Consider the following 27840-nt stretch of genomic DNA (forward strand, 5'->3'; position numbering starts at 1 on the left):
CTGCAGTAATCCAAACCATGTTCTCGGTGTCCATTAAGTGGTGGTCCATCATTACAGAATGATCTGCTCTCTCCATGAGCCAAAGTCAGTGGATAAAAGACTTGCTCCTAGTCCTCACCAGAAGCCACTATCTTGGTTCGGTCTGTCACACAGCTCATGATATGACAATGCAGGAAATGTTTATAGAAACAGTCATATCTAGTCTTGTGCAAAAATGATTATATTTGTGCACACATGCATTTGGCAAAAAAGAATTACATTTGTCCAATATTTGCCTTATCATCCTAGTCAGGGTGTTCAGAAGTAAGGTCTGGCAATTGCTGCCTTGTAAACCACTAGACTATCAGACTTCAGGTATCCTTTCACCAGCTGACTCAAGCTGAAAAGTCAAACTTTTCAATAGTAAGTAAAGTTAAATAACGTTAAATAACAAAGCAAATGTTAATCTTTCATAAGTAATTCCACACTATTATAATTAAATCCTAATCTTTGAGATGGTCTCGTAATCCCAGGCGTGATAGATTTCCTTTTAAATAACCCATTCCATGTATTGCAGTGAAAAAGTAAAAAAAAACTGGAAACTGGTTAAAGTATATTTACATCCATTCAGTAAAATCTCCTATATGATTTAACATGCTAATACCATTTTAAAGGAGATTTTCAATAGTTTGCTGCTTTCTCAGTTTTTCTCTGAAAACTCGGCAGCTTTCATTAAAATAATACCTGATAGTCCATCAATGAAGGTTCTCCTGAAAAATATCATGCAACCTTCACTGAACTGAATGTATACAAGAAGTGCTTGCAGATCTGCAGCACTGAGATACAACAAATGATGAAAAAAGGGAAAACAAATGTTTATTATTAAGGCTTTAGCAAACTAAATGTTATTAATTTATGCTTACATCTACTTTAAAGTGTTTGTAAACCTCAGACATGAAATATGAGCAAAGCTTATCCCTCTATAGCGTGTGCTGGTCTCAATCCAGAGCACTAAGTGTCATTTCTGTCCTCTGCCTTGCTCCTCAGCTATAACCATGAGTCACTTCGGACAAGTTTTCCTGACACCAAGAGAAAAATGGTGACAGGGAAGTGAGCTCCAGCTGATTGACAGCCTCAGCTGAGTCTCAGAGCTCTCCACACTGATGTAACTTCAGCTCTCCGCCCCCCTGCTTTTCAGAGCTGAGCGATCCTGTGTAAATTCTGCACTTTTGAATGAATGTAGGAGAAAGATGGCTGCAGATAAACAGGTACAATTAATGTAGGAGGATTCTAGGAGTCTAGCGCTAAATAATAATGTCAAAGTGAATCAATAAAAATGTATAAATGTGTATATAAGCATCCAGAACACCTCAATCACAAAGGCGGAATGGATACAAGAAATGGTGAAAAATAAATAAATAATGTATGACAACAAAGTATACCCCAAAGTGCTATGGAGTGATAACAATAAAAAAGACTAAAAGTCCACATATGAAGTGTCCAATAATTGGGGGACTTTCTCTTCAATCTTCAACCGAAGTAGAAAATACACCAATAGGAGAAAACATTCAGATGGGAGGATGGGTACTCTCACCGGATCAGTTGGATGCACATACTGTACGGCAGTGCGTCTAAAAGGCTTTGGGATACTGGATCCCCAGTAGTGAGATGGTGCCAAAACTGGACGATATCCTGCAGGCCGCAGACTCCAATTCACACGAGGTTGGGAGATGGTTCCAAATGCAGGTTCCAAAGCTATCGGCCGCCGAACCGTTCTAAACAGGCAGATGGTCCAAAGATGGTCATCAGTGTTCAAACATGGGGAGAAAAGGAAAAAGGGAGCTCCACATGTCATAGGTCAACCAAGATGGGTTTATTGAAGGTAAAATACCATAGAATATAAAAAGGTGATCACAAAAATGTAAAATGGCAATGTGGGAAGCAGGAGACGCTGGCCCAACGCGTTTCGACTAACAAGTCTTCAACAGCTATCTTCAGTCCCTTTCTCTGTCTCAGAAATAGAGATATGGGGGTCTGTTTAGACCTCTGATATCCCACCAAAGACCCCCCCCCCAAAAAAAAATAATAACAATAAAAAGAGTAAAAAATAACCGTAAAAAAAATAAAAATTTAAAAGTAAATATTTTTTTAAAAAACACAAACATAGTAAGACTCCCCAGGTCCGCCCACATTCACCCGTCCATGGTGACGGCTCACCCCTCCACGGCTTCCTCAGCTTCTTCTCCCAGGCCAACCCTATCCACCCTGATTGGCCAGGAGGAGAAGCTGGAAAACAATAGCCAATATTCGCTATTGTCACAAGTGGGTGGGTTCGAGGTGCAATGCTCTGCGCCCTGAGCCCAACCTTTTTCAAGCCAATTAGAGCCTCAGGCTCTAATCATGTGGCTTGAAAAAAAAACTCATGCAAACGTATGAGTCTGGCACCCTGTAGGGGGGCAGTGCCCCTAATGGACCAGCCACTCCTGGTAAGACCCTTTTCACATGGAGCGGACTATGTCAAGCAGATTTGCCTGCTCAGAAGGGGATCTGTCTGCTGATCCTCACTGAGCAGGTGGATGACAGGTCTGCCTCCGCTCCACTAATGCAGAGCGGACACGAACACAGCTTGCTATTCTCTATGGGGCAGTTGGATGGAAACGGACTGCCTGTCCAGTTCCATCAGATACCATCCAATCCGATCTGCTAGATAGATGGGGAATGGGATCCCCATCACTCTGTTTTTAGCGGACTGGACTGGATCGGATGCAGGCAGGTGTAAACGGACACATGTCCATTTACATTAGCATCTTCATAGATAACAATGTGTGGTCCAATTGGGCCCGCCTAAAAAATGGACAGGCAGATCTGATCGGTGTGCTTGTGTGAAAGGGGCCTTGCTCACACAGGGCATATATAGCGTACCTTTACGGGAACGCACAGGTGTACTGTGCAATTCTGTGCAGGCAGTCCCATTGATGTCATTTGGAATGCAGCAACTGCACAGAGTCTGTGAACGGTGCTTTAGTAGCAATTTAGCAGGAATTTTGTAAGTTATGTTGTGTTTATGTTCACTATTAAGGGTTTTAGTGTATTTTTAGCGAAAATATTGTTTTGATAACCATTTGCGCAAATATCCTCCTGCCTTAAAAATTAGTAGCACCTTCTTTTTATTCTACTGGCCATGTGCTTTCAGAAAATGTATGGTTTGGGAGGTCTTTCACAAATTCTGAAAGATGTAAGGGAAAAAGGAAAACCTCTAGATTTTCTAAAACCTCCAATTTTCACTATTTCGCAATTTAAAATTTACAAATATTTGTTATCTATTAACGCAATACAGGTTAAGCTTTTAGTTGGGATTTAGCTGGAATTTTGTAAAATTAGCTGTGTTTTTATCTGCTATTAATGGTTTACTGTAATTTTTGTGAATATATTGGTTTGATAAACATTTGCGCAAATACCGCAGGGTCTAAAAAATCAGTAGCACCTTCTTTTTATTCTATCGATCATGTGCTTTCAGAAAATATATGGTTTGGGGGGTCTTTTACAAACTCTGACAGCTATAAGGGAAAAATAAAAAAGCAAAGGAAAAATTGCAAAAATGGTCTGGCCACCTGAGCGTACAAAATGGAGCACAGGGCCTGGCAGCAAAAGGGTTAAGCCTTAGGTTTTTTTTTTTTAATTTGTTTTTTTTTTTTGTCAATAACATTTTTATTGGTTTTTAATAAGAAAGGAAGACAACAAAAGTGCATGCGGATGCAGTGTACAGCAGGATACACAATCCGAAATGTGTCTTGAACACAATTATTACTAGCAATCAAACAGGAATACAACTTATAACTGTGCGAAAAAAGGGAGCATCATGCTGAATGAGCAGCAATATAGTATATGAACATGTGTATAAACTTGAAAAAGAAAAAAAAAAAAAAGAAAGAAAAAAGAAAAGAAAAAAAATAGATAACCAGATAAATGTAGATCACAAAGCCTTAGGTTTTGATGCCATTTGTACAGCTGTACGCTCATGATCACGTAGCTAAAATTGTAAGAACAAATTATTTCCATACATTACTGTTAGACATTTACCTTTTGGTCATTCACATATTCTGAAATACTGTTATAACACAACAGTAGAGATATATTAATGTTATTAAACCGTTTAATTTCAAAACTCTATTTTCCATCCTTCCTAGTATTATCAAGCACCATACACGTATGAACTTGCTTTAAAATATTTGAACATCGCCTTCACCATGTTATTCTCCCTGGAGTGCATCCTCAAGATCATTGCATTTGGATTCTTGGTATGTAACTGATACTTCACTAATGTCTCCTAAATTGTGTTGTTTTAGATGTGATAATGAGGTTGCTGTATGGACTTAAGACTTGTTTTCTTTGTATTGATCAATGTGATTTAACGTGTCCTGTTTTTCTTCTAGAACTATTTCAGGGATACCTGGAACATTTTTGACTTTATTACAGTAATTGGTAGCATCACAGAGATTATACTTACAGACAGTAAGGTGAGATGTTGCTGATTGTTTTTGTCTTACTTCTAATACTTTAAATATAGTTCAAGCCTAAAGTACATTTTCGGAAGCAAGGGGTTAGGGTCAGAGTGGTTTTCTACAGTTCTGGACAGGCCTTCTTTCCCTACCTTCCTTTCAATATGTTATTATACTGTACTTGTTACCTTTCGTCCAATAGTTATGGCTTTTTTCTACTCTATCTCTGATAGCTGAACTACCACAGAGAACTGTACTGGTTTCTGCCTATTTTCAATGTACAGTGCACAACTGGGAAAGTTAATTAGCAGCTTTGGCTTCAAATTCCATCTGTAACTACATGACACACAATTGAACATTTCTTTGGGTGAACTTTTACCATGCTTGACAAATAATACAACTAAATGTGACCACAGTGTTTATTATTGGATAATAATATGCAGTCACTGTTGTCCAGCCATGTAATTGTTCATCAGTATAGTGCTTCAGTGCCATGCAGGCCTACAAGGCATTCAAGTTCTGCAATAGAACATATTTAACCCCAGGATTTAGTTCTCTAATTCAAGCAGTTCAGATCAAACAAGGCATCCTACTGCCTGGGAGCAATGAAGCTCAGGAGATTCACTGAGAGCTGACAAGTCAAGACTGGATGTGCATACAGCACTAATGATCACTAATACCCTTACATGACACAATGGCACATAACAGGTGACCCACAGCTTGGATGGGTTGTGGTCATCTGTTTTCATTATACATTACATGCAAGTTTTCTGAACCAAATACTTTTGGAATAAACCATGAGTTTATTCCAAGGAAACCGTGGCATAAATTCTGAGTGCAAGAGGTGAGATGAACAACCTTTATCCACAGGTATGGTCCAGAGGGATTTTTTGTAACAGTATATTAACTGACTTAAGCTGGCCGTATAATGAATGAATTTCAGCCAGTTTGTTAGGAATACAAAATATGATCAGTGGGTGGCCCTGTTGGACCAATCTGAGATGCGGGCGTTGTTTGTTGGCTCTTTTATTAAGTCTGCATACCAAACAAAGGAAATCTATAGGTGTATGACCCATAGCGATGGGCTCTGGCGTGTTCGGGAACGTAGTCCCAACCCACTGCACACCACTAATTACAGGCATTGAGACATTTCCCACACAGACCGGGAAATGTCTCACTGCCTATGATTAGCAGTATCGTCTTCCTGACGGGATCGGCAGGTGGGTTGGGACTATGATCCCGAACATTCCAGAGCCCATCTCTAATGACCCACTTCAAAAATTGAGTATTAAAAAAAATATATACATACATATTTCAAAAAGTGTTGACTTTTAATCTGGTTTGTAAGATTTATTTGATCCAAGGTTTTTTTTTATAAGATCTTATTCATAATTGTTCTTTAATAGGCATGAGGGGCAGGTATGCCTATTGTACAATCTGTTAAAACCCAGCTGTAAAGTGACCTCTCATGCATGGTTAATTGTAATGAGTAGCTCAAGAAGAAAGTCTGTTAGTGTCAAGTGTTTGCACAAAACTGCTGCACAGAGTACTTGGGGCTAGAAAATTAATTAAATTTAACATATGGGGTAAAATCCCATGGGGTTTAGAGACATAGCGAAAATGTGATTGTTACAGGTCTTTAGCTAAAACACTGCTTATCATTTCAACACATGTTTACACACACACACACACTAGTGCCAGAGGTAAATCTAATTTGAATGGAACATAAATATTCAAGAATAATTCAGCTATCTGATTTGATTGTTTATCTTTTTTTATTGATTTAATATTCAAAAACGGTTCTGCCACCCTACACCTACAGCAGTACCTGATTTCAAACATTTGTGTTGCAATTATGATGGAAAGAGACACATCAACTTTACTCATCTCGTACAACCTTAGCCTATATCACTATACCTCTTTCTTCTAAAAGGTGTAATGTGCACTGGACTGTACTGGAATGGAAAGGTGGATACTTTTGTGTGAGTTGTTTGCTGTATGTGAAATGTACTTGTCTGCTGGAAATTAGTGCTTAGATAAATTATACATCATTTGCTGTAGAAAAATATATTCAGTCACAGAATGCAATATTAGTCTTTGAACTAATTGTTGTGTCTTTAATCTGACCCATCTAGCTGGTGAACACAAGCAGCTTCAACATGAGCTTCTTGAAATTGTTTCGAGCTGCCCGACTCATTAAACTTCTTCGACAGGGATACACAATCCGCATTTTACTATGGACTTTTGTCCAGTCCTTTAAGGTAATATGTCTATGTTTTAGAGTCTATTAGAAGTCTTGGAAATATATATGCGCTTAGATAGATTTTGCAGAACCAACTTGGTATTTGCAGTCATACCACCATTTTCCCCATACAGCAGTTGCATGTTGTGTTTAAATATGACTATGACCATAGTCTGACCTAGTGCACCCTGTAGTCTAACTACAATTTTTTGTGACAACACATGTTATGAGGGTGGTGGCTAGTACTCTATCTTCTATGCTATAACCCAGATAGCAAGGATAACTTGCCACAAATTTTTGGCAGTGTTGAATTGTAGATTTGTTAACTTGCTGCACATTTTCACTGCCAAGTTGTACACTTGCAGAGCACTTAAAGCACAGTGTCACGTACCTGGTAGGAGTCTGAAATGACGAGGTCAGCCTCTCTTGTATCTCCAATCCAAGCCCCACTGGAGATGGAACAGATGGTGGCAAGGATCAGGAGGAACATGAGTGCCTGTGAATGCTGCGTGCAGAACTTGCCGGAAGTGTTGCAGACCGGGAAGTGCAGGCAGGGTTTCTGGTGAAGAGTTGGATCCAGCACAGCTGAGAGGATGGACGGTCAGCACAGGTATTCGGAAACAGCGTGGAGCCAAACAGGAGACAGGAGCGAGGTCATCAGGTAAGCCGGGTTCAGTAACGGGCGGGCAGCGAGGTACCAAGGTATAAACAGGAGCAAGGTCAAACAGGAAGCCAGGATCATGAACCAGTAATCAGAGTAATCAGAGTCCGGAAACAGGGTCAGGAAGGCCAGGGTTTCAGCAACAGGAAGTCAAGTCAAACAAACAGGTTTCAGAATCTCAAGACACAGCTGAAGATCAAGCAGCACCTGTCAGAAATCAGAGCAACCCTTAAATAGGCTGTCAGGTGCCAATTGTGGTCAGATGTGTGTTCCTGCGCAAGGAAATATGCCGATGCCCGTGAATGCGCTCATGCGCACGTGTGCGTTCCCGGCGCATCCTGACAGTTCTCTTACACACAGGTTCTAGTAGTTGACACTTTTACAATTTGTAGCAAACTTGTGTGTCAAGTTTCTAGCAATAGCAAAATTGCAGTGGTGAGTCTACAACAAGGGCTCTGCAAGTCTACAGCATGAAAATTCAGCCACAGTGACCCCTGTGGTGGGATGACTATTGAACAACATAACTGAACCAGAACTTGCAGCAGACTTGCAGAATGTTTGCAAAGAAAGTTGATCTGAAGTCATGCAATGAGGACTTGCTGTAATTGTGCAACAAACTTGTGAAGCCTGGCAAATGTGGCAATAGCTTAGCAAGTCATTTTCAAACTTGCAGCTTATTTGCTTGCTATCTGGCAAGTCAGTCGCTGGAAGCAGTTTTGGGCATTCCCCAACAGTGACATGGAGAGGTACATGACTTTAAAGCTTTAAAAAATAGGATTTTTATAACAGCTTACCTGTAAAATTCTTTTCTTGGAGTACATCATGGGACACAGAGCCATAGTATGAACTATATGGGTATATAGGCACCTTCAAGTGATGTACACTGGCATACCCAATACAGGAAGTTCACTCCCTATTTAACCCCTCCTCCTACCAGGAGTACCTCAGTTTTGTAGCAAAGCAATATACACAAATCCCAAAACGAGGTGAGGGACCTCTGTGTCCTGTGATGTACTCCAAGAACAGGATTTTACAGGTAAGCTGTTATAAAAATCCTATTTTATTTATCGTACTTCACGGGACACAGAGCCATAGTATTAAATATATGGGATGTCCCATAGCAATGCTATTTGAGGGGAGGGAGACACAACCTGTAGGGCAACCCCAGACTTGAGGACCTATACTGCTGCCTGCAGCACACTGTGCCCAAAGGTGATATCCTCATGCCTTCTTACATCCACCTGATAAAACCTGGTGAATGTATGTACTGAAGATCAAGTTGCAGCCTTACAGATCTGAGCCATGGAGGCCTGGTGATGCACTGCCCAAGAAGCCCTAACTGCTCTGGTAGAGTGCGCTTTGATTCGAAAAGGTGGAATCTTACATTTTAAACCATAAGCCTGAATTATAACTTGCCGAATCCACTTAGCAACAGTGGATTTCGACGCTGATAGCGACAGCACAAATAAGACATCAGTCTTACGGATTTGAGCAGTTGCAGTCACCACACCAAGACAATGTAGTGACTTCTCTTCCCTAGAACATGGTTTTGGAAAAAACGATGGCAGGACAATATCTCGGCTCAGGTGAAAACCTGAGACCATTTTTGGCAGAAAACTTGGACGAGGACGCAACACGACTCTGTCCTTGTGTATAATCAAATATGGCTCTTTACAAAAAAGAGCAGCCAATTCCGAAACCCTCCTTGCTGAGGATATAGCAACCAAAAACACTAACTTCCTTGTCAGAAGGACTAAGGGAGTATACCGTATTGGTTCAAATTGCTGTTTTTGTAACACTGACAAAACTAAGTTCAAGTCCCAAGGGTTCAAAGGAGGTCTGACTGGCAGATTAAGCTGCATCACCCCTTGCATAAAAACCAGGACCAAAGAATACAAAGCAAGCAGCCTTTGAAATAAGACTTATAAAGTTGAGACTTGGCCCTTAATAGTACTCAAGGCCAGCTTTATCTCTACCCCTAATTGTAGAAAGGCAAGAATTCTGCCTATGTTATATTTCCGAGGGTGCCAACTCTTGGACTCGCACCAAGAAACATAAGCCCTCCAGACTCTATAATATATGGTTCTGGAAGCTGGCTTCCTTGCATTAATCAAGGTAGAGATAACTGACCCGGATAGCCCATATTTCTTCAGAATGTGGGTTTAAATAGCCAAGCCGTTAAATTTAGAGTTTGCAAGGTAGGATGGAATATTGGCCTCTGTGAGAGTAGGTCTGGGCGTAGTGGAAGGGAGCATGGAACCTCCACAACCATCTTTACGATTTCCGCATACCAGGACCTTCTGGACCATGATGGGGCTACCAGAATTACTGGATTTCTTTCCAGCTTGATCCTGCAAAGAAGTTGTGGCAGCAACTGAATCAGGGGGAAATCATAAATCAGTGAGAACTGATCCCACGGGGTCACAACGCATCTGTACCACATGCGAGTGGATCCCTTCTCCTGGACACAAAGTTGACCAACTTCATGTTGAACCTGGACGCCAGAAGATCTACGTCCGGAGTCACCCATTTCTGGCAAACAGCCCGAAAAATGTCGGGGTGAAGAGACCATTCCCCCAGGAGCAACTGCTGGCGGCTCAAGAAGTCCGCCTGCCAAATCTCTACTCCCAGAATGAAAACTGCTGATAGGCACGGAATATTCCTTTCTGCCCAAGTTCAGTTTTGGTACCATAAAAAGGTTTGAATAAAACCCCAAACCTTGCTCTTCTGCGGGGATTTTTATGATCACCCCCTGAGCCAGTAATCGGTCTAGTGCCCGAAACAGAGATTGCTTTTTCCCTGGATCTTTGGGAACGTTTGATCTCAGAAAATGAGACGGTGGAAACTCCCGAAATTCTAGTTTGTACCATAGAGTTACTGTGGAGATGACCCATGTTTCCTGAATTTCCTCTTGCCAGACTTCTGAGAACTGCAGAAGTCTTCCCCCCACCCTGGCGAGCGGGGTCGCCCCTTCATAATGAGGTTTTAGAATTCTGTTTTGCAGGTTTCCGCCCCCAGGACTTCTTTTGTGCCTAGGCCTGTCCTTGAGGCTTTCCTCTAGACTCTGATGGTGGAGGCCATCACCACTGCCTAGAGGCGGATGCCCTCAGCGCAGGAGAAAGAGTCCGCTTAAATGAAGGGCGTTTATTCCTTCTCTTAATTGGCAAAAGAGTACTTTTCCCACTTGAAATCTTTTGGATGTATTTATCCAAATCATCCACAATTAGCCGATCCCTATGAAAAGGAAAACCACTGATGAGCCTTTTGCATGGTGCTTCGGCTGACTAATTTTTTAACCACAGGATCCTACGCATGTGTACTAGCACAAGCCCAAGGCGGGACACCTGGTGAATAGAATCTTTAATGGCTTCTATGGCAAAACATAATACTTTCGGTAATTCGGCCAAATCCCGGGCTTGCTGTACAGGAACCTCCTCAAGGGCCTGTCTAAATTGGTCCTTTAGGGATTAAAAAAATATATATATATATATATATATATATATATATATATATATATATATATATATATATATATAGCGCTAATGTGAGAGTCAAAATGTCAGAGCATCCCTCAGGGATGAGTGAGAAACTGGTGACAGCTCGTAAATCAGAAACAAACATCTAATATATAAATCATAAAAATCATAAAAAGAGCTGTCAAATATACACAGGAAATATACATAAAATGTCTGTCAAAAAAAAAAAAACTGTTCGTGATAAGCTCAAACTGAAATATTCCTCAGTAAGGTGCAGTGAAGTCCCATGTGAAAAGAATATATAAAGGTGATGCCTTTTCAACCAGTGGGTATAGCTGAACGGGCTTCTTCATATAGCATTTACCAACATACAGGTAAGAAGATGGAAGAATTAGGTACGCTTACCACAGAGGATGGACACACTCAATATACGGCAGTGGGTCAGTCAGGCATTTGAATCATTCAATCCAGAGGATGCTTGGTGGGAGATGATGACGATATAGAAGTACACCTCTATGGCCTCATCCAGAACAGTGAGGGGTAGATGGTACTCATTAGGACCTCCAACAAGCAGGCGTGCTTAAACTCGCATGGGGTTGCCAGCTTCCTTTCGGAAACATGCACTCTTTACCTCTCCTTCTTTTCACAATTGCAGTCTCTCTCCTCAAACTCTCTTTTCGAAAAGAGAGTTTGAGGAGAGAGGCTGCAACTGTGAAAAGGAGGAGAGGTAAAGAGTGCATGTAGTTTGAGGAGAGAGGCTGCAATTGTGAAAAGGTAAAGAGTGCATGTTTCAGAGAGGAAGCTGGCAACCCCATGGGTGTTTAAGCATGCCTGCTTGTTGGAGGTCCTAATGAGTACCATCTACCCCTCACTGTTCTGGATGAGGCCATAGAGGTGTACTTCTATATCATCATCTCCCACCAAGCATCCGCTGGATTGAATGATCCAAACGCCTGACTGACCCACCGCCGTATGGTGAGTGTGTCCATCCTCTGTGGTAAGCGTACCTAATTCTTCCATCTTCTTACCTGTATGTTGGTAAATGCTATATGAAGAAGCCCGTTCAGCTATACCCACTGGTTGAAAAGGCATCACCTTTATATATTCTCTTCAGATGGGACTTCACTGCACCTTACTGAAGAATATTTCAGTTTGAGCTTATCACGGACAGTTTTTGTTTTTTTCACAGACGTTTTATGTAGATTTCCTGTGTATATTTGACAATTTTTTTTATGATTTTTAAGATTTATATATTAGATGTTTGTTTCTGATTTACGAGCTGTAACCAGTTTCACACTCATCCCCGAGGGATGCTCTGATATTTTGACTCTCACATTAGCGCTGTTTATATATTTATATATTTTTATATATTTTTTATTTTGTACACAGTTCACTACACTGTTGATGCTGGCTGCTATATTATCCGTTTTTTTTGTCATCATTAGTAGCGCAATTTTTTTAAAAAATATATTTATTGTTTGCGCTGTCCTTTAGGGATTGACAGATGCCTATTGCAGCGACTGCAGGCTGAGTAACCACACCTGCCAAGGAAAAAGAGGATTTCAACAGGAATTCCAACCTTTTATCTGTTGGATCTTTAAGCATTTGTTTATTGTCTACTGGAAAAGTTAGACTTTTATTCCCACTTAGATATAGCAGTGTCAACTGCTGGTACATTCAATCATTTGGTGAATTTCTCCTCCATGGGATAGAGTACTGTGAATCTCTTTGGAGGGAGAAAATGCTTATCCAGGTGATCCCATTCAGCATAAATAAGCTGTTCTAGTAATGCATGAACAGGAAACGCACGCAAAGGCTGTGAAGGTTTTAAGGAACCCAAAGAAGAAATGGAACTTTCAGCTGACTCCATTAGGGGTAGCTTGAAAGTGGAACGAACCATCTCCGTAAGAGATTGTACCAGCAATTTCTCAGATTGCGAGGCTGAAAAGGGTTCATCCACCGTTGTTTCCTCTGCAGAGGAGTCATCAGTTTGTCTTTCCTCCTGATCGTCTGAGGGTAACACCTCATCCTCTACCCACTGTTCCCTTGGTAAGGGGTCTAAGGTGGGGAGGGGGATCTACCATGCTTCCCATACCTTTGGATGGAGGATGCGATTAAAGCCGCTAATCTTCCCTTTAGCCCCAACAGGGCGGAGGAAAGGGCATCTTCAGTCATGTATACAGGGGCTGAGATGTAAGAAGCAGCTGCACCACCAATTGGTTCCAATGACTCACCCTGGCTTGCCACATCTGGTATTTCAGGCCTTCCCTTCCCTCCCCTGCCAGTCAGCAGACCCAGTGAAAGGGAAGGAAAGGGAATCCTGGGGAGGCTGAATCAAGCTCCGTCCAGGTGCTTTCTGGGCTTCTGTGGGAAAACACACAGTCACCATAGGGAAGCTGCTGCACACCCGGGGGGGGGGGTACAAACTAGTGTTGTACCTCCTAGCCCCTTAGTTCCCCCAGGGGGGGAGAAAATGCTGTAATTGGCAAATATTTTCCTGAATGAGGAATCTCCCCTGATATATGCTGCTAGCCGAGACCACACCCATGCTGTTAGTTGGGACACTGAGATGAACTGAGAGGCAACGTACCAATGTATGTGCATTTACTCCCTCTAGTGGAGACTTTAAGGCATGACAACATTTTACTCAAGGAAGAAAAGCCATAGGTGGACTTTTTACCATTCCTTGGCTTCTTCCCTTATGTTATCCTCGCCGCAGGATACTGCAGTGACAGACAGATCCAAACTTCACCCATCACGGCGTGCTGCGTTAGCAAACCTTCAAGGACCGGGTCCCTTTTTATCGGGGTTCCACTCCCTTGGACCTGTATAGCACCCTGCCAGGAAAAACCTTGGGTAATGTGAGCATGACCAAATCTCTGGGTCACGGGGTCCAGCCCTGCAAAGAGAGGCGTTACAGGCAAAACCTCGTTCTTCCTATATGAGGCCTGGGTACCATCCACTTTGGCCTCAGTGGCACTTTGCTTGGGTTATTTAGTAGGCTAAAATACTGTAAAAGACAATACACGGGTCTGCTATACCATTTTTGATTTGAAGTTTCTTGTGTTGATTGGGTTGTTTAGAGGTGTAGTAATGTGCTCCTGCAGTTGACCAAAGAGATTATTATTCCATAAAGAGATTTTTCTCATTATGTTGGAAAATCTCTTTGTGAATGATTAACTGATTTTTCCTTTTTCAATAGAGAAAGAGGGAATAAAACTCATACAGCACTAATATCTAAAGCCAAATTATGAAGTTGGACTGCAAACAAATCATTCAAATTCGACAGATACCCATCTTTCGTGTCAAAATTTGCTCATGTATGCCCGCAATAAACATTTTTTAAATGGGGACAAGGCAGTAGACATTGCCATGGAGCTACCTGTTAGCCGCTTATAAAAACAACTATTTAAATACAAAATTTCAAAAGAGCATTGCCTTTCTATTTGCTCCTTGTACTAGTGGTGATGTTTTTATCTCCACCTTCTGTTTGTGATGTTTCCTTATATCCACCTCATACTGGTAGTAGTCCTCCTATATTCTGCTTTTACAGCTGGTAGTCTCCTTATTTCCTCTTTCTGCTGGTGGTGGTTTCCTTATCTCCACCTCATGCTGATTGTTATCTGCCTATCTTTATACCTTGCTAATTGTTCCCTCCTTATCTAAACCACATACTGTATTTGTGATGGTCTCCATATCTGCACCTTGTTCTGGTGCTGGTCTTTTATCTCCTTCTCATACTGGTGGTGGTCTCCTTCTCTCTACCTCTTACTGTTTGGTGGCCTCCCTATCTCCACCATATACTGGTGATGGTTACCTTATCTCCACCTCTTACTAGTGGTGGTCTCCCTGCTTTTCCCCCTCATAATTGTGGTGGTCTCCTTATCTCTAACTCATACTGGTATTGGTTTATTTATCTCCAAATATTAGTGGTGGTCTTCTTATTCTCACCTCATGTTGTAATATTTTTATCTCATCATTATAATGTTGCTCTTCCACGTTATACTGATGGCGAACTCATTAAAGTGGATGTAAATCCAATGTCATTCTTTCTAAACTACTGCCATAGGGGTTATCTATAAGGATATACATGCCTCCTGCATGTATCCTTACCTGTTAAATGTCTCCCCTCTGTCTGTTATTAGACCCGAAAAACTGCATATTTTGTGGGTGGGTCTGTTGTCTGGAGCTCGGTGGGTGGAGTTGTGATGTCAGTAGACTCCCCGCCCACCTCTACACTCCCCTGTGTATTTCTAACCCTGAACTTCTGCTATGATCTCTAACATCCAGTAAAAAGACAGGAAAGTAACCACATGACTTCAGCATGCCAAATCATGGTGAGGTGTGGAACAGCCAATCCTTGCAGAGCTGCTGAAGAAAGGAGTGGGGGAGGGAATTAAAAAATAATGCATGTGTCTAAGGCTAGTGCACGAGATGTAAATCACCTGTCACTCACAGCAAGGGGGAGTATTTGACAAAGTTTTTCTCAGTTTGTCAAGAATGATCTCACTGAATTATAAAATAGGATTGCTCAGAGATGGATTAACTCTGAGTGGCAAGACTGGGCTCAAATTATAGGAAATCTTATACTCTACAGTATGATATCAAAAAAAAATTTTTTTTGGGGTTTACATCCACTTTAACCTCTCATACCAAATATTGCTTGTGAATGTGAAATTAAATGGGGTATTTTCCTTTGTATCACTAATTTATGTAAAATCTTTTTTTTATTTATTTTTATTTTTGATAAAGTTGTAAAATACAGCAGTTTGATTTAGGCTGGGTTCACACTATGTGCGGCCGCAGCTCATAACAGGGGGTCCGGTGTGTCCCTGTTCACCGTTTCAGGTCTGAATTAGGTCAGAATTTTTGCCTGAATTCAGACCTAAACCGGAGCCAAAGACGCACAGGACCCTTCTGCTCTGCGCTCCACGGCTGCCCTGGAGATGTGTGAATTGGCTCCATTGAGAGCCAGTTACACTCTCCTGTCATGCAAATTGGATGCAGGGAAGCACACATAAGTGTGAACCCAACCTTAGACTATCTCAAAATATGGTAATGTTTTAAAAAGCCTTGATTATCTATATAAACTGAGATTTGCTGCTCCTTCATATAACATTTTAATTGCACCAAGCCAATAAATACCCCCTCTAATTGCTAATGTACAAATCACTATGTTTACACAGACAAAGCTTGCAAAAAATAATAACAAAAAATTCATATAATAACTTTAAAGTAAACACTGCAATAAAAATGAAATATGTGCTCACTTTAAATACGCTATGCTCTTTAGGCAATTTGATGTTTAAATTATTGTAAACCAAACAACTTTCATTTTTTTGAAATATACTGAGTCTAGTAAAAGCAAATCCATGTGCATAATTATTTTTTATTACAAGTAAGAATGTACAGTTAGATCGATATGTATTTGGACACATGCACAATTTTTGTTTTGTTGTGTTTACCAAAACATATTCAAGCTATAGTTATATAATGGGTACTGGCTGAAAGTGCACACTCAGGTTTAATTTGAGGGTATGTACATCCAAATCAGAGTTAGGGTTTAGGAATCACAGCTCTTCAGATTAGTCACCCCCCCCCCCCCTTTTCAAGGGGCCAAAAGTAATTGGACAATTGAATCAAAAGCTGTTTCATGGCCAGATGTGGACTACTCCTTCGTTATTTCTTCATCAATTAAGCAGGTAAAAGGTCTGGAGTTGATTCTAAGTGTGGTATTTGCATTTGATTGCTGTGAACCTACATCATGCGTTCAAAGGAGCTGTCCATGCAAGTAAAACAGGCCATTGTAAGGCTTCAAAAACTAAACAAATCCAATAGAGAGATAGCAGCAACATTAGGAGTGGCCAAATCAACAGTTTGGTACATTCTTAAGAAATAAAAACGCACTGGTGAGCTCAGCAACATAAAAAGGCCTGGATGTCCACGGAAGACAGCAGTGGTGGATGATCGCAGGATCCTCTCTATGGTAAAGAAAAACCCATTCATGACATCCAGACAAGTGGAGGACACTCTCCAGGAGGTGGGTGTATCATAGTCAAAGTTAGGGATGAGCCGAACACCCCCCCGGTTCGGTTCGCACCAGAACCTGCGAACGGACCGAAAGTTCGCACGAACGTTAGAACCCCATTGACGTCTATGGGACTCGAACGTTCGAAATCAAAAGTGCTCATTTTAAAGGCTAATTTGCATGGTATTGTCCTAAAAAGGGTTTGGGGACCCGGGTCCTACCCCAGGGGACATGTATCAATGCAAAAAAAACTTTTAAAAACGGCCGTTTTTTCGGGAGCAGTGATTTTAATGATGCTTAAAGTAAAAAAAAAAAAAGTGAAATATTCCTTTAAATATCGTACCTGAGGGGTGTCTATAGTATGCCTGTAAAGTGACGCGTGTTTCCCGTGTTTAGAACAGTCCCTGCACCAAATGTCATTTTTAAAGGAAAAAATCTCATTTAAAACTGCTTGCGGGTTTAATGTAATGTCGGGTCCTGGCAATATGGATGAAAATCAGTGAGACAAACGGCATGGGTACCCCCCAGTCCATTACCAGGCCCTTTGGGTCTTGTATGGATATTAAGGGGAACCCCGCACCCAAATTAAAATAAGGAAAGGTGTGGGGCCACCAGGCCCTATATACTCTGAACAGCAGTATACAGGCTGTAGGTTTGTTGTTAAGTAGAATCTCTTTGTAATTTTGAACGGGTACATTTTTAACGTGTTTAGCTCCAGCCAAAAAATCTTTTTTAAGCTTTTTGGAAAACATAGGGAAGGGTTATCACCCCTGTGACATTTGTTTTGCTGTCTTTCCTCCTCTTCAGAAGATTTCACCTCACTTTTTGTCCCAATGGATTGGAAAGCATCAGTGGAAAGGAGAAATGTTTTTCCCATATTAACTCTTACAGGAGAGAATTTCCCTTCCTAGGGGTAGATTTCACTTCCTGTTGTCTCCTTCCGTTTGCAAGTAGGAGTCGTTTGTAAGTTAGTTGTTTGAAAGTAGGGTCCTGCCCTATATACTCAGCAGAAATTTGGACCTTAGGTGTTGCTGTGGCCACAACACTGTAAGCCCTCACAGGGCTCTGCTGTGAAATATTAGATCAAGAATTGTAATTACATGCCCCTGTTGAACAGGAGCTGAAAAATTAGGCCTTAGGCACTGGTGCTGGTGCCACAACACTGCAACCCCTCACAGACACTCTAGTTGGAATGCAGGAACGAGCCCTGCTGCAAAGTATTGCATCAAAAATTGTAATTACACGCCCCTGTTAAACAAGGGCTGAAAAATTGGGCCTTAGGCACTGGTGCTGGTGCCACAACACTGCAACCCCTCACAGACACTCTAGTTGGAATGCAGGAACGAGCCCTGCTGCAAAGTATTACATCAAAAATCGTAATTACACGCCCCTGTTAAACAGGGGCTGAAAAATTGTGCCTTAGGCACTGGTGGTGGCACCCAGAACCAAAAATGTTCTTACAAGCTATCAGCGTGATGATTGAGGAGGAAGAGGATAATTACTCAGGGATAGTCACTCAGCATCAGCATAGGCAGTCTTTGAAGGGATCTGAGATTTCAAAAAAAATTATTCGGTTACATCAGCATCAGGTGCTTGGTAGCTGGTGGTGATCCAAGACTCATTCATTTTTATGAAGGTCAGTCGATCGACCGAGTCAGTGGACAGACGCACCCTGTGATCGGTTACCACGCCTCCAGCAGCACTGAATGTGCGTTCCGAAAGAACGCTGGATGCAGGACAGGCCAGTAGCTCAATTGCATACTGTGCAAGCTCTGGCCAGTGATCCATCCTCAAGACCCAGTAACCCAGAGGATTTTCGGTGGGAAAGGTGTCCAAGTCTGATCTTGCCCCTAGGTATTCCTGCACCATGTAAAACAGACGCTGGCGATGGTTGCTGGAACCGATCATACCTTGGGGCTGCGGACCAAAAAATTGTCTGAACGCATCGGTCAGACGGCCACCTTCTCCACCGCTCCTTCTTTGACTGACCGAAGCCTCAGCAACACGTTGTCCAGAAACAGGAGTTTGTAACCTCCCAGTCTCTGGGAACGCGTTGCACAGACCTTTCTGCAAGGCCTCCCGAAGATGTTTCATCCTCTGCTCCCTCTGCGATGGCAAGATAAGGTCCGCAACCTTACCCTTGTAACGTGGATCAAGGAGGGTTGCCAGCCAGTATTGGTCCTTCTCCTTGATACCACGAATACGAGGATCCTTACGCAGGCTTTGCAGGATCAGGGAGGCCATGCAGTGTAGGTTTGCTGAGGCATTCGGTCCGGAGTCCTCTGGGTCACTAAGGACGACATGGTCCGCAGCCACCTCCTCCCAGCCACGTACAAGTCCATGTGTTTCTTGGGACTGATCCCTTAAAGACTGCTGCTGATGCTGAGTGCCAGGCTCCACCTCCATACTGACACAATCTTCCTCCTCCTCCTCCTCCTCCTCTTCCTCCTCGTCCTCTTCCTGTGTGATCGGCGGGCACGCAGGAACACTGTCTGGATAAAGGGGGCCTTGAGAGCTAAGGAAGTCCTCCTCTTCCTGCCTCTGTTCTGCCTCAAGTGCCCTGTCCATTATTCCACGCAGCGTGTGCTCCAACAGGTGGACAAGGGGGACAGTGTCACTGATGCATGCACTGTCACTGCTCACCATCCTCGTGGCCTCCTCAAATGGTGACAGGACAGTGCATGCATCCCTGATCATGGCCCACTGGCGTTTGGAAAAAAAACCAAGCTCCCCTGACCCTGTCCTGGTGCCATAGTCGCACAGGTACTCATTGATGGCCCTCTGCTGCGTGTGCAGCCGCTGCAGCATGGCCAACGTTGAGTTCCACCTGGTGGGCATGTCACAGATTAGGCGGTTCTTGGGCAGGTTAAACTCCTTTTGGAGGTCCGTCAGCCGAGCACTGGCATTATATGACCGGCGGAAATGCACACAGACTTTCCTGGCCTGCCTCAGGACATCCTGTAAGCCCGGGTACCTGCCCAAGAACCGCTGCACCACCAAGTTAAGGACGTGAGCCAAACAGGGCACATGGGTCATTTGTCCCTGTCGGAGGGCAGAGAGGAGGTTGGTGCCATTGTCGCAAACCACCATTCCTGCCTTAAGTTGGCGTGGCGTCAACCACCTCTGAACCTGCCCCTGCAGAGCTGACAGAACCTCTGCCCCAGTGTGGCTCCTGTCCCCCAAGCACACCAGCTCAAGCACCGCATGGCATCTTTTGGCCTGCGTACTTGCGTAGCCCCTTGAACGACTACGGAGCACCGCTGGTTCCGAGGAAGAGGCCATGGAGGAAGAAGAAGAGGAGGGGGTGGAGGAGAGAGGTGTGTCACAATCATTAGCATTTTGGAGGCGTGGTGGCGGAACAACCTCCAACACTACTGCACCTTGTCCTGCATCCTTCCCAGCTGCCAGCAGAGTCACCCAATGCGCCGTGAAACTTAGGTAACGTCCCTGTCCATGCCTGCTGGACCATGAGTCAGCGGTAATATGCACCTTACCGCTGACCGCCCTGTCCAGCGAGTCATGGACATTGCCTTCCACATGCTGGTAGAGAGCCGGAATTGCCTTCCGTGAGAAAAAGTGGCGTTTGGGTACCTGCCACTGAGGAACCGCACATTCCACAAACTCACGGAAGGGGGCAGAGTCTACCAACTGAAAAGGCAGCAGTTGAAGTGCTAGCAATTTTGCCAAGCTAGCATTCAACCGTTGGGCATGTGGATGGCTGGGAGCAAACTTCTTTCGGCGGTGCAGCAGCTGGGGCAGGGAAATTTGCCTTGTACAATCTGACGTCGGTGTACCAAAATCAGATTGCCCACAAGTACGTGGCTGTGACACACCTAATTCTACACCTTCATTCCTCTCAGTGCAGGTCTCAGAGAGGACTGAAGGTCTAGTGGGGTTGGAAATCTCAGCTGATGAGGAGCAAGCAGAGGTCCTCTTTGTTCTTTGGTGTGGGTCTTTTAGATACGCTTGCCAACGAACTGCATGGCAGGTCAACATATGTCTGGTCAAGCATGTGGTACCCAAGCGGGAGATGTTTTGGCCACGCGAGATACGCTTGAGACATATGTTGCAAATAGCAGCGGTGCGATCTGATGCACTCGTCTCCAAAAAGGCCCACACCAAAGAACTTTTTGAATAACGCGCAGAGACTGCAGCGCCCTGCACATGTGGAGCTTTGGGGTGTGATGCAGTCAATGTGCTGCCCTTAGGCTGGCCCCTGGAGGGCATCCTGCCTCGTTGGTGATGTGCCGCCTCCTCCTCCTCCTCCTCCTCCTCTCTCCTATCAGGCACCCACGTTGAGTCAGTGACCTCATCATCCCCTCCCTCCTCATCACTGGAGCAAACCTGGCAGTATGCTGCAGCAGGGGGAGCATGACTGCCAGATTGCTGTCCTTCTTGGGCACCCCTTCTGTCCGTGCTCGTGTTACTGCCTTCATCGAGCTCAGTATCATCATCAGAGCCTTCCAAACGCTGGGCATCCTCCTGGAGCATGTACCCAACACTGTGGTCAAACAGTTCGAGGGACTCCTCAGGAGGACATGGTGGGGCTAGGGAAGGAGTCACTGATGACATTGAGCCGAGGGAAGAGGCCGCTGCTTTGCCAGACAAAGTACCCTGGGCATGGGTGAGAGAGGATGAGGAGGATGAGGACGGCTTGGTCATCCACTCGACCAAGTCTTCCGCATGTTGCGGCTCAACATGGCCAGCTGCCGAAAAAAAGGCCAAGCGTGTCCCATGGCCACGTGCTGATGAGGATGCACCGTCTCCACGACCAGCACTAGACACAGAGCCTGCTTGCCCTCTCTTATTGGCTTGTGACTGTCTGCCTCTCCTTCTTGGCCTTCCAGACATACTAATGGCCTGTAGCTGCACTAAGCTGGGATATATATATATATATATATATATATATATATGTACTGATACTGCAGCTAGCAAAATCAACTGCCTGCCTGTAGTATGAGAACACCACCAACCTTCTACAGGTAGCTTTAGCTGAACACTGTGAGGTGGACGCACCCCACTAACTTGTAGGTTTAGCTGAACACTGTGAGCAGGGCGCACCGCACTAACTGTAAATAGTCTAGCTGCCTGACTGTGGTACTAATAGGATCAAAAGGACACCAGCAATTTTCTTTAAAATACTGTAACAAGACAAGCCTGCCTGTCAGTAAGAAGATAACAGGAACGGATCTAGCTGAACACTGTGAGCAGGACGCACCCCACTAGCTTGTAGGTTTAGCTGAACACTGTGAGGTGGACGCACCCCACTAACTTGTAGGTTTAGCTGAACACTGTGAGCAGGACGCACCCCACTAACTTGTAGGTTTAGCAGAACACTGTGAGCAGGACGCACTGCAATAACTGTAAATAGTCTAGCTGCCTGACTGTGGTACTAATAGGATCAAAAGAACACCAGCAATTTTCTTCAGGTAGCTGTAATTACTGTAACAAGACAAGCCTGCCTGTCAGTAAGAAGATAACAGGAACGGATCTAGCTGAACACTGTGAGCAGGACGCACCCCACTAGCTTGTAGGTTTAGCTGAACACTGTGAGGTGGACGCACCCCACTAACTTGTAGGTTTAGCTGAACACTGTGAGCAGGACGCACCCCACTAACTTGTAGGTTTAGCAGAACACTGTGAGCAGGACGCACTGCACTAACTGTAAATAGTCTAGCTGCCTGACTGTGGTACTAATAGGATCAAAAGAACACCAGCAATTTTCTTCAGGTAGCTGTATTTACTGTAACAAGACAAGCCTGCCTGTCAGTAAGAAGATAACAGAAACGGATCTAGCTGAACACTGTGAGCAGGACGCACCCCACTAGCTTGTAGGTTTAGCTGAACACTGTGAGGTGGACGCACCCCACTAACTTGTAGGTTTAGCTGAACACTGTGAGCAGGACGCACCCCACTAACTTGTAGGTTTAGCAGAACACTGTGAGCAGGACGCACTGCACTAACTGTAAATAGTCTAGCTGCCTGACTGTGGTACTAATAGGATCAAAAGAACACCAGCAATTTTCTTCAGGTAGCTGTATTTACTGTAACAAGACAAGCCTGCCTGTCAGTAAGAAGATAACAGAAACGGATCTAGCTGAACACTGTGAGCAGGACGCACCCCACTAGCTTGTAGGTTTAGCTGAACACTGTGAGGTGGACGCACCCCACTAACTTGTAGGTTTAGCTGAACACTGTGAGCAGGATGCACCCCACTAACTTGTAGGTTTAGCAGAACACTGTGAGCAGGATGCACTGCACTAACTGTAAATAGTCTAGCTGCCTGACTGTGGTACTAATAGGATCAAAAGAACACCAGCAATTTTCTTCAGGTAGCTGTATTTACTGTAACAAGACAAGCCTGCCTGTTAGTAAGAAGATAACAGAAACGGATCTAGCTGAACACCGTGAGCAGGACGCACCCCACTAGCTTGTAGGTTTAGCTGAACACTGTGAGGTGGACGCACCCTACTAACTTGTAGGTTTAGCTGAACACTGTGAGCAGGACGCACCCCACTAACTTGTAGGTTTAGCAGAACACTGTGAGCAGGACGCACTGCACTAACTGTAAATAGTCTAGCTGCCTGACTGTGGTACTAATAGGATCAAAAGAACACCAGCAATTTTCTTCAGGTAGCTGTATTTACTGTAACAAGACAAGCCTGCCTGTCAGTAAGAAGATAACAGAAACGGATCTAGCTGAACACTGTGAGCAGGACGCACCCCACTAGCTTGTAGGTTTAGCTGAACACTGTGAGGTGGACGCACCCCACTAACTTGTAGGTTTAGCTGAACACTGTGAGCAGGATGCACCCCACTAACTTGTAGGTTTAGCAGAACACTGTGAGCAGGATGCACTGCACTAACTGTAAATAGTCTAGCTGCCTGACTGTGGTACTAATAGGATCAAAAGAACACCAGCAATTTTCTTCAGGTAGCTGTATTTACTGTAACAAGACAAGCCTGCCTGTTAGTAAGAAGATAACAGAAACGGATCTAGCTGAACACCGTGAGCAGGACGCACCCCACTAGCTTGTAGGTTTAGCTGAACACTGTGAGGTGGACGCACCCCACTAACTTGTAGGTTTAGCTGAACACTGTGAGCAGGACGCACCCCACTTACTTGTAGGTTTAGCAGAACACTGTGGACAGGACGCACTGCACTAACTGCAAATAGTCTAGCTGCCTGACTGTGGTACTAATAGGATCAAAAGAACACCAGTAATTTTCTTTAAAATACTGTAACAAGACAAGCCTGCCTGTCAGTAAGAAGATAACAGGAACGGATCTAGCTGAACACTGTGAGCAGGACGCACTGCACTAAATGTAAAAAGTCTAGCTACCTGACTGTGGTACTAATAGGATCAAAAGAACACCAGTAATTTTCTTCAAAATACTGTAACAAGACAAGCCTGCCTGTCAGTAGGAATATAACAGGAACGGATTTAGCTGAACACTGTGAGCAGGACGCACTGCACTAAATGTAAATAGTCTAGAAGATAACAGGAACGGATCTAGCTAAACTGAATACAGTGTATATATATATATATATATGCAACACCTGGGATGCATATATATACACAATACACTTTAAGTGCAGCTAACTGACTGACTGTCCTGCCTAATCTAGCTAACTCAAATGAAATGACACTGTCTCTCTCTCTCTCTAAGCACACCGGAACACACTGCACAGGGCCGCCGTGCAGGCGGCCTTATATAGTGTGGGGCGTGTACTAAATCCCCTGAGCCATAATTGGCCAAAGCCTCCTTGGCTTTGGCCAATTATGGCTCTCTGTTAAGGCGGCACTGTGATTGGCCAAGCATGCGGGTCATAGTGCATGCTTGGCCAATCATCAGCAAGCAATGCACTGCAATGCCGCAGTGAATTATGGGCCGTGACGCGCCACACGAATTTGGCGCGAACGGCCCATATCGTTCGCAATTCGGCGAACGATCGAACAGCCGATGTTCGAGTCGAACATGGATTCGACTCGGACACGAAGCTCATCCCTAGTCAAAGTCTACAGTCTACAAAGAGAAGACTTCACAAGAGCAAATACAGAGGGTTCACTACAAGGTGCAAATCATTCATATGCCTGAAAAATAAAGCCAGATTAGACTTTGCCAAAAAACATCTAAAAAAGCCAGACTAGTTCTGGAAAAGCATTCTTTGGGCGGATAAAACTAAGATTAATCTGTACCAGAATGACGGGAAGAAAAAGCTTAGAGAAGGCTTGGAAGAGCTCATTATCCAAAGCACACAACATCATCTGTAAAACATGGTGGCGGCAGTGAGATGGCATGGGCATGCATGGCTTCCATTGGCACTGGGTCATTGGTGTTATTGATGATGTCACAGAAGACAGAAGCAGCCGGATGAATTCTGCAGTGTTTAGAGATATACTGGCAGCCCAGACTCAGCCAAATGCAGCAAAGTCGATTGGATGGCGCTTCACAGTACAGTCCAAAATACACTGCAAAAGAAACCCAAGAGCTTTTAAAGCAAAATAAGTGGCATATTCTGCAATGGCTGAGTCAATCACCTGCTCTCAACCCAATTGAGCATGCATTTCACTTGCTGAAGGCAAAACTAAAGGCAGAAAGACCCACAAACAAAGCAACAACTGAAGACGGCTGCAGTTTGGAGCCTGGCAAAGTACCAGAAATGAGGAAACCTAGTCTTTGGTAATGTTCATGGGTTCCAGACTTCAGGCAGTCATGGCCACTAAGGCCCCTTTCACACTGGGGTGGTTTGCTGGCGCTATTGCACTAATAATAGCGCCTGCAAACCGACCCGAAACAGCCGCTGCTGTCTCTCCAGTGTGAAAGCCCTCAGGGCTTTCGCACTGGAGCGGTGCGCTAGCAGGACGGGAAAAAAAGTCTTGCTAGCAGCATCTTCAGAGCGGTGAAGGAGCGGTGTATACACTGCTCCTTCACCTCTCCTGCCCATTAAAATCCATGGGACAGCGCGGCTATACCGCCGGCAAAGCGCCTCTGCAGAGGTGCTTTGCGGTGGTTTTTAACTCTTTCTCGCCCGCTAGCGGGGGGTAATACCGCCCCGCTAGCGTCCGAATACCGACGGTAAAGCGCCGATGCCGCCCCCGCCCCAGTGTGAAAGGGGCCTAAAGGATTCCCAACAATTTTTTAAAAATTAACATTTTATTTATGATTATTTTCATTTGTCCAATTAACCCCTAAAAAGGGGGGGGGGGGGGCTGGTTGGCTGTGTGTAAAAATGGTTGCAGTTCCTAAAATTTGTACTTGATATTTATGTTCAACACCTTGAATTTAAAGCTGAAAGTCTGCACTTCAAATTCATTTAGATTGTTTCATTTTAATTTTAGTCTGGTGGCATACAGAGCCAAAAGTATGAAAATTGTGTCTGAGTCCAAATATATATGGACCTAACTGTATATGTTGCAATGTTTCTTGTCACTTAAATAACAATGTTTGTCTTATTTTCAGGCTCTCCCTTATGTCTGCCTCCTGATTGCTATGTTATTCTTCATCTATGCCATTATAGGCATGCAGGTTAGGCTGTCATCTAGTAATATTTGTATTGTCATAAAGAAAAAATACACTCTGGGGAGAACTCAGTGCAGATCAAATGTATTTCTTAGAAAATCTATTTGTTAGTAAATTGCAGTAGCCTTTATGTATTCTGTATGAAATAGTTTTAGTTGAAAATATAGCAAAAAATATTGTAAACTAATAAAACACCATTTTGTTCTTGGCATCAGTAGTCTTTATGAAGACAAGATTTCTAAGAATTATCATTGCCTGACTTTATTGGCTCACTGCCTGTCAGCTTGAAGTCAAATGCCGTGCAACATGTTCCATGAATATGGCATCTCTGGTATTAGACCTAATTTTAGTGAGAATTTCATCTTTAGTAAGAACTTAAAAAGTATGCCAGGAGTTAGTTGTATCCTAATCCAACACAGTGGCTGCTCAATTCTAGGAATGGTAGAGGCTACCATTTGACGTATTTTGACTTAGGATGACAGTTTTCTTAATATCTTCTGAAAATCTTCCAAGATGCATTTGGTAGGGAGAAAGTTGTATAGGTTGCTTGCTGAGATCATAGTTGTTATTTATAATTGCCATTCAAGATTATTTTAGCATTTCTGGATATGACATGTGGCCTTGGATTTAATTGTGTGTGTATACTTTAGAGCTACTTTAAGTTTTCTTATTCTGTCTATGTGATTCATACCTCCAAACTGTCCATTAAGCCATGGATATATAAATGAGATTAATATCTGCCCCTACTTGTAAGATAAGTGTAGGTTAAAAGAGTCCAACTTTGGATTTGAAAGCTGCTTTTAATACACTTCACAAAAGTTATAAATATAGTGAGGTCCAGATAGTAATTAAGTCTTGTTTTGTAGGTGTTTGGTAACATCCGTCTTGAAGAGGAGAGTCATATTAATAGACACAACAACTTCAGAAGTTTCTCCAGTTCCCTCATGCTCCTATTCAGGTGGGTTCCCATAGATTCCTAGTTATTAACATTAAATTCTTTTTTGCAAAGAAGCATTAAATGAAGTGCATAAAGGTTTTCACATTTATTTATGATAGGAAGAGCAAATAAAAAATAAAAAAAAGAATACATCTAGTTTCCGTTCCCGCTTACCTATTTCTGCTTTAATCCTTGCTCAGAGAAGCTGGTTGTTTATTTAATGAGACATCTGAGCAGTGGATGACAAAAAGTCTGTGGAATCTATGAGACAAAGGGAAATGCAAACTATTGAAATCCTTTATTTAAAAAAAAAAAGATATATATATATATATATATCTATATATATATATATAGATAGATATATATCTATCTATATATATCTATAGATATATATATATAGATATATATCTATCTATATATAGATATATATCTATATATATATATATATAGATATATATAGATATATATCTATATAGATATATATACATCTATC

The 27840-nt window shown here is 43.2% G+C and overlaps 1 protein-coding gene across 9 annotated transcripts in view; it reads left to right on the plus strand.

Annotated features, from left to right (window-relative positions):
• CACNA1E (calcium voltage-gated channel subunit alpha1 E) overlaps positions 1 to 27840 on the plus strand; it is a 1300209-nt gene that overhangs the window by 1207199 nt on the left and 65170 nt on the right. For all 9 annotated transcript variants that reach the window (XM_073593343.1, XM_073593351.1, XM_073593342.1 and 6 more), the window contains 5 exons: positions 4167 to 4277; positions 4413 to 4496; positions 6614 to 6739; positions 26351 to 26416; positions 27277 to 27368. In XM_073593343.1, the coding sequence (XP_073449444.1) occupies positions 4167 to 4277; positions 4413 to 4496; positions 6614 to 6739; positions 26351 to 26416; positions 27277 to 27368 (479 nt within the window). The remainder of the gene's footprint in view (positions 1 to 4166; positions 4278 to 4412; positions 4497 to 6613; positions 6740 to 26350; positions 26417 to 27276; positions 27369 to 27840) is intronic.

Source organism: Aquarana catesbeiana, linkage group LG07 (assembly GCF_042186555.1).
Source record: "Aquarana catesbeiana isolate 2022-GZ linkage group LG07, ASM4218655v1, whole genome shotgun sequence".
Classification (NCBI taxonomy): Eukaryota; Metazoa; Chordata; class Amphibia; order Anura; family Ranidae; genus Aquarana; species Aquarana catesbeiana.